Source organism: Gymnoscopelus braueri (assembly GCF_963280865.1).
Source record: "Gymnoscopelus braueri genome assembly, chromosome: 18".
Taxonomy (NCBI): domain Eukaryota; kingdom Metazoa; phylum Chordata; class Actinopteri; order Myctophiformes; family Myctophidae; genus Gymnoscopelus; species Gymnoscopelus braueri.
In genome coordinates, this window is record NC_137618.1 from 41264536 (window position 1) to 41272386 (window position 7851).

The 7851-nt window shown below is 40.6% G+C and overlaps 1 protein-coding gene across 1 annotated transcript; it reads right to left on the minus strand.

Moving 5' to 3' along the window:
* Positions 1-3320: 3320 nt before the first annotated feature.
* LOC308073373 (GTPase IMAP family member 8-like) lies at positions 3321-6725 on the minus strand (the record flags this gene model as incomplete). Its single annotated transcript, XM_080412244.1, has 5 exons — positions 3321-3510; positions 3661-3807; positions 3936-4736; positions 4997-5692; positions 6704-6725. The coding sequence occupies 5 exons, from the start codon at positions 6723-6725 to the stop codon at positions 3335-3337; spliced, it is 1842 nt and encodes a 613-aa protein (XP_080268370.1). The 3' UTR covers positions 3321-3334.
* Positions 6726-7851: the final 1126 nt, after the last annotated feature.

A 7851-nucleotide genomic window follows, 5' to 3' on the forward strand; every position in this document is an offset into this window, starting at 1 on the left:
CCAAGTCCTCAAAGAAAAACAAAACGACCCCCCCCAAAAAAAATCTACATTTTAAAAGGCTGCCGTATGTTAATAATTTTGAGGAAAATGGTTTTAACTCGACTCTAATTAATAGTACTAAATATTTACCATTTGAGTACTATACCTGCATTTCTCCATTCGTATGTACTCAAATGTTTTATGTTTATAATGTAACAGTGAAACAGTCAACCTTGAGTCCATATTTATAACATAATGCAATGTGTTTGATCAGTGACCAATGGAGTGGTGCATATCAGATAAGATGCTGTATACATTTATAATAATAATATAATAATAATAATAAACTTTATTTGTATAGCACCTTTCATTACATGAAATGCAGCTCAAAGTGCTTTACAGAGCAAGAATACAATTACGGTTGCAACCAATTTAACAATAAAGCAAAAAATAAAATAAAAGCAAAAGCATAAAACAACATTGAAATATGCAATACAGTGAGGACTTAAAAATCAACCAAAGAATCAGCTAAAAGCAAGAGTGAAGAAATAGGTCTTGAGCTGTGCTTTAAAGCTATCGACAGAGGCTGCCTGTCTTAGGTGTAATGGGAGTTTATTCCACACTGTCGGTCCGTAAAAGCAGAATGCTGCTTCACCGTATTTTTTATATGTCATTGTAGGCACCTAGAGCAGGTCAGCACTTGAAGACCTGAGGGGCCGGTTTGGAACATATCTCTCTAGGCAGTCATAGAGGTAGGAAGGTGCCAGACCATTTAGAGCTTTATAAACTATTAAAATAATTTTAAAATCAATCCTAAAAACAACCGGGAGCCAGTGTAGTGAAGCTAGAACTGGAGTGATATGTTCTCTCATCCTAGTTTTAGTTAAAATTCTGGCTGCCGCATTTTGAACAAGTTGTAATCTGTCAGTTGTTTTCTTTGGCAGGCCAGAGTAGAGTGCGTTGCAGTAATTAAGCCGAGAGAAAACTAAAGCGTGGATTAACGTTTTTGCATCGTCTAACGACAGATAGTCTCTAATTCGCGCAATATTTCTAAGATGAAAGAAAGCAATCTTGGTGACATGATAAATGTGTGTATTAAAATTCAATTCAGAATCGATAATAACCCCCAGGTTCTTTACTGTGGTGTTACTTTCTACAGCCAGGTTACCAAGTCTACTTATTATTGATTCTCTCTGCTCACTGGAGCCAATTATGAGAACTTCTGTTTTATCCTCATTTAGCTTAAGAAAGTTCTCACTCATCCAGCATTTTATACTGGACAGACAGGTCAACAATGGGTCTAGAGCACAGGGGTCGTCTGGAGCTACCGAAAGATACAGCTGGGTATCATCAGCATAGAAATGGAAGTTCACTCCGTGATCGGCGATGAGTTCTCCCAGCGGTAGTATATACAGGGAGAACAATAAGGGACCCAGAATTGAGCCCTGTGGAACACCAGAACAGATGTCGTGTTTGTCTGAGAGTCAAAGTTAGCCAGACTGACAAAATAGCTTCTGCCTGTTAGGTAAGAGTGAAACCAAGACAAGGCTGTGCCTGACAAACCAATCCAGTACTCCATGCGTTGTAGTAGAATTGTGTGATCAATCGTATCAAAAGCAGCGGTTAAATCAAGGAGTAGGAGAACGGATACATTTTTGTCGTCAGCGGACACCCTAAGATCATTAATTACTTTTACAAGTGCTGTTTCTGTGCTATGACCTTTCCTGAAGCCAGATTGGAATTTGTTATGAACCTTATTGTTCTGTAGGAACACATCCAGTTGATGAAAGATAGTTTTTTCTAAGACCTTGCCCAGAAATGGCAGATTAGAGATTGGTCTATAATTACCCAGCACCAATGGATCAAGGTTGTGTTTCTTGAGTAACGGCCTGACTACAGCCGTTTTCAGTGAGTCTGGAAAGACGCCTGAAAGTAGAGAGCTGTTTACAATTCTTAGGATATCTCCAATCACACTGTCTGAAACCTCTTTGAGAAACGGGGTGGGTATTGCATCCAGTGAACAAGATGATGATGTCATCTGTGATATAGTTTTACGGAGTTCCTCTTCATTAATTGCGCAGAATGATATTAGGCTTCCTCTGGAGTGATCTACATTTTTGCACCATGCACCATTTGCCGCATTTGCTGTGCTAGCAGCAACATTCATAATACCAGCTCGAATGCTAAAAATGTTGTTATCAAAAAAGGATGCAAACTCATCACACTTAGCTTTAGAAGCAGGGAGCGACTCCTTGTAAGCCTGGGGGGGGTTTAAGAGATGTTCAACGGTAGAGAATACCATTATAGGCTCATTTAAAAGTTGATAAGGCATTGACGTGGATTGTTTTATGTAAGTAATATTTTTATTGTAAGGCCAAAGTACACCAGAGTGATACAGTACAGTACAGCTGTAAAACAATAAAAACTGAACAATTTTCAGTTAAAACATTTTGTAACTGATAATTATGGTTGTGAAATGTGTGGCCCTTCACTCACTTTATCGAAGTCAGTATGGCCCTCTGGAAATAAATGCTGCCCACCCCTGCGTTAACGCATCGAATTCTGCTAAGTCCCAGCCTGCCAACGACGAGTTTGGGTTTTCAGTGGTTTTCCACTAGATGGCGCTGTTACCTATCCTATGGATGATGCTTTCACTGCCTGATGACGACAGAACCGGAAATGACGTTGTTTAAAAGAATAAAAGCGTGTTTACTTCCTGTTTATTTCCTGCAGTGAAATGGCCATATCTCTGCTAGATCTCCGTTCCTCCTGCTTTACAGCAAAACAAGCCTCATTGAAACGGCCATATCTCTTGAATGGAGGACTATTTCCCCCCCCCTCTACTATGACACCCGCGTGCGTGCAATGAGCCGATGTCCGTGAGGACGGCGGTCGCAGAGAATATTTCAGGATTTTTCAAAGGTACAGTAAAATCGCTGTTTTTGCTGGCAGCAGTGGCACACTATTACACTATTGATCTGGCAGTCAAAGAGTTAATAAAGGTTTACCTTGCAGGTCGACTATTTCTGCTATTCGTCCTACGGCGCATTAAGGTTGTACGCTAGCTTAAGTTGTTAAAATGCATTAGCATGACTTGACATGGTAAATGTCCAGTATGTAGACCATGGCAACTGGCTAATCGTTATCCATCTCGGCCTCCCCTCTGCTCTCCGTTGTTGAGCAGACGGCAGAGTCGCCAGGACTGACATCCCAAGAGAAGACCTTCTGCCGAGAGAATGTATACTCAGCAACTCCTGGCTCTGACCTGTAATCTGTGGTTAGATGTGAACATGATGATAATGAAATAATATTTGTCAGTTATTAGTCAGTAATGCACCATGTCGAGTGAAGGATATCATGCGTCTTTAGACAGAAAAGTCGACTTGTTACCTTGTCCTGGGGACGGGAAACTCATCAGAGTGTTCTTCACATCCTCTGTCAGTCTCACTTCACGCCGGCTCCACTCTCTTTCAAGCAGCTGCTTCCATTCTGCCTTTAAGTCATTGGTGCGGTCCAGTTCCGCAAGCAAATCTAACAATTAGAATGGCGGTTTTAAGAAACTTTTGAGTAAGGAATTGCACAGAATTAATATGTAGGATTAATCAATCAATCAAAGCTTAGTGTTAGTTCAAGTTAACACAGTCACACCTATTTAGAGTTTGAATTAAATAAGAAGCTCACCAAATGCTCCTTTGTCCTTTCTGAAGTATGTCTTCAGTGAATGTTCCATCAGCTGTGGTAAACTCAGCCCTCCTGTTTCAAGCTCTTCTTCCTCGAGTGAATCCTCTGTCTGGAACTCCTCTCCTGGACTTGACTCTGTTGTTGAAACTAGAAAACACAACAGTATGAAAATTGCAATATAGAATCTATTGTATATTAATTATATTTTTTGGCAAAATGCTTATTTCTCCAAATCATTACAATATAATACATACATGATATAATGTGGCCCATACTCCGATTTGCATTTAACACGGGCTGCACGGTTCTTGTGCATATTCGGTACATCATGGCTCGCCACTCTTGAACGTCCCATTTCCAGTTCATCCGGAGGACACTGAGCAGGTCTTTGAGCAGCGGATCTTCACCTTGGTCTGTTTGGTTCTTTATGTCCCCTGGAGGTGGGATATCCTCTGGAGGTGGGAACGCTGTGCTCGGATCAAAGGGAGGGTGGCCAGGTGCTGCAACTGTGTCACTGATCAGTTCAATCAGATCACTGATTGGCCCCTGATTGGCCCCTGGCCCCTGGTCTTGAGCCAAGTTGTCAAATGCAAAGTATCTGTGGTTACACTTGTCAACGAGCCACCTGAGAGACTCGCCTTCGCTCTCAATGTGCTCTTCAATGGTGTACTGTCCCAGCCACTGAGCATCGGTGAAAACCACAATGGTGTGTTCCCAGACCTGTTCCCCTAGCAGCCTCATGTTGTCCTCTGTGATCCTCCGCTGTTCTTCAGTGAATGCCGTGGCTGTCGGTATCATCAGAAGGAACGCGTGAGGATGTGGAGAACACAGACTCACAGCTCTCCTAATTTCAGCCTTGACCGAGTCTGACGTGAGCTTGGCCGGAAAGAACTTCCACCATCCTGGCGTGTCCACAACCGTGATCTTCTGATTACCGACTGTTCCTTGTTTTTTCAAACACTTGATTGTTTGTTCTTCATCTCCCGAGTTGTTGAGGATGGTGTTGCGGATGATGCTCTTTTTGGAAAGGACCCATCCCAGCAACACAATGTTTAACATGTTGCTTACAGGCTTTCCTAAGAATTGTATGAACATTTTGTCAAAACCATGCAAAACTTGTAGTTTTCATTATGATATTTTTTTTCTGAGATGACAAAAAAAGACGTATTTAATACTTTGTCATACAACAGTGTCACAACATATAATGACGTGATGGGTTGTGAAGTTGTTAATTTCTGCATTTCCCCCCAAAATTGATTATTTTATTCATATACATTATTTTTCATAATTTAGTTTGATTAACTGTTGCACCCCTAGTCAAAACCTCAAAACCTACCTCTGGAGAGGTTTCGTTTGTTTTGTTCATCCATCCTTCTCTGTTGCCTCTCCACCCCCTTCACCTTGATGGCCTTCCTCTCACAGATGAGGTCTCCCAGCAATCCATCGTCGATTTCAAAATGGCCGCCACCGTTTCGCTCTAACATCTTGTCAATTTTCTTCATTAATTCTGCTGCCTCGTCGTCCGAAAAGCAGCTGTCACTTTTAAAGTCGGTGAATCTGTGTTTGCATTTTTCCACCAGCCACTGCAGAGCCTTTCCCCCTCTCGCAATGTGCTGATCAATACTTTTGTCTTTGAGCCAGCCTGTGTAGCCAAACAGCACAATCGTATGATTCCACACTCTCTCTCCGAGAAGGTTCATATGTTCCTCCAGCGATCTCCTGGATGCTTCTGTGAACGGCATGTCCGCCTGGACAACCAGGATGAAGGCATGAGGTCCAGGGCGGCAGTGGGACACACTGAGCATGATCTCCATCTTGGTGACCTGTGTCGTGTCACATGGTTTGTAAGCCCTGTACCAGGCAGGTGTTTCAACCAAATCAACATTTCTACCGCTTATTTGTCCACGTGTACATTCGCAGTGAGCAATCCCTATGCTGGGTTTTAATTCTTCTCGCCCCAAAATGAGGCTCGCGGTCGATCGGGCTTCGTAGGTCTGTGATCCCAGGAGAACGATCCGGAGGTCTGAAAGGGCTACAGACAGAAACACATACAGAGACTTAGATTAGATTAAAAAAACTATACTATGCTGCCAAAATACTTTTTCAGAAGTCCAACATGATTTCCAATATGATTATGTTGATATGCTGGTGGTAGCAGGAAATATCCAAATGGCATTTAGATGAGCACACTGCAATATCTGATTATTTTATCAGAAGATAAGAAGAAGATAAGATTAAGATTAAACCAGTTTTAACATTCGCGGCCAGGCTACTTTATGCCTAGTTTTCAGCCTTCCTTTGACCATCTCAATCCGGCCCGCCAAGTCCTCAAAGAAAAACAAAACGACCCCCCCCCCAATGCTGTATGTTAATAATTTGGAGAAAAATGTTTTTAACTCGACTCGAATTAATAGTAATAAATATTTACCATTTGAGTACTATACCTGCATTTCTCCATTTGTATGTACTCAAATGTTTTATGTTGATAATGTAACAGTGAAACAGTCAACCTTGAGTCCATATTTATAACATAATGCAATAATCCAATGGTGCATATCAGATAAGATGCTGTATACATTTATAGGCTCATTTAAAAGTTGATAAGGCATTGACATGGATTGTTTTATGTGAGTCATCTTTTTATTGTAAGGCCAAAGTACACCAGAGTGATACAGTACAATACAGCTGTAAAACAATAAAAACATTTTAAATTCTTCAATTTTCAGTTAAAAAAAATTGTAACTGAAAATGTGTGGCCCTTCACTCACTTTGAAGTCAGTATGGCCCTTTGGAAATAAATGCTGCCCAACCCTGTCATACACAGTATAATTCTACATTATACAGCTCAGTAATATGAAATTATTTCTATAATTTAGTGATTAATGTACACATTTTATGGCAATGTTTAATTCTTACTGACAGATTTGAGCACGTCAAGGTGCATACTGTAGGTAGTGTACGACCACATTCTGAGCTTTAAAGTTGCAGTATATTTTTTGTTCCCCTCTTTTACTTTTTGTTAAGTTAAAGTTTATACACTTACCCTTTTGGTTCTCAGGTTCCATGTCTATCGTAAAGTCTTCTTCGTTACTGAAATGATCAAAGCAAACGTTTGTGTTGCATGATGAGGCTGTTCCATTTACAGTAGGTCTTTTGCTAGGCTGTCAACAAGGGTAAAGCTTTGCGTGTGCCAGTATAACCAGCTTATTATCAATGCCTGCAAGAACCTGTGCGTCCTTTTTTTCCTAGTTTTTAATCTGTTTGCACAGTAAGGGGAGTGTTCCTGACTGTGCAGACTGAAATATTACCGTAACTCTTCATACTCCACCTCACTTCTATAGCACTTCTCTTTTCTTGTATATTGCCTAATTTATGATCCTTCATGCTACGTTGTTGTGCGCCAAAAATAGATAACGTTCAAGCTCACAACACATTGTGCGCTTGTATATCTGCTATTATCAGCATGTGAAGCGGTCGACCAAGGGAAATATAAATCTCACTGGCAGCTCTTAATCATTACTCAAGACCCGGTTCAAGGTTCAAGGTCTCTATTATTACTGGTATGGGTGCATGAGACTACAATTAGTTTTCATTCATTGTAGCAGCAATAATAGTAACAATAGTAAACCTATGCAACAGGGAGAATAGCACTAGCAGCATTATCACAAAAAAAACAGTTGTTTGTTTAAACAGTTCTAGCTCTTAAATAGTTTGAAAGTCCTGTATGCAAGCCAATGTTCTCGTTATGTTGTTACCACAGCAACCAATGTGGATGGGTGGATGTTTGAATACCCAAATACCATCTGATCACTTGAAAAAAAAAGTCTGTGATATAGATTTTTGGAATGAGCAATTTCCTAAAATAGAACAATATAAGCCCCTTAAGATTTTTATCTTTTTTCCCCTTATTTGGTGGTGTTAAGTTATGAGGGGTCAATGGAATTTGAGTAGTGTCTTTTTGCCTCTGTTGATAAACATAGTACCATGTGAGATAGCACTGCTGCAGAATAACCCTAACCCATTGATAAAAGGAATCCCAATATGACGTTGTGTTTTCTGAGTTAGTGTTTCTGATTCTGTTAACGATCCCGGTTCTTGATTCCCATGCCTATTCATAGTGTGAAGGAAAGTAAATAGGGATGGGGGACATTTCCAAAGACAAAGTGTATATTCCACTCAACTTAAGTCAAC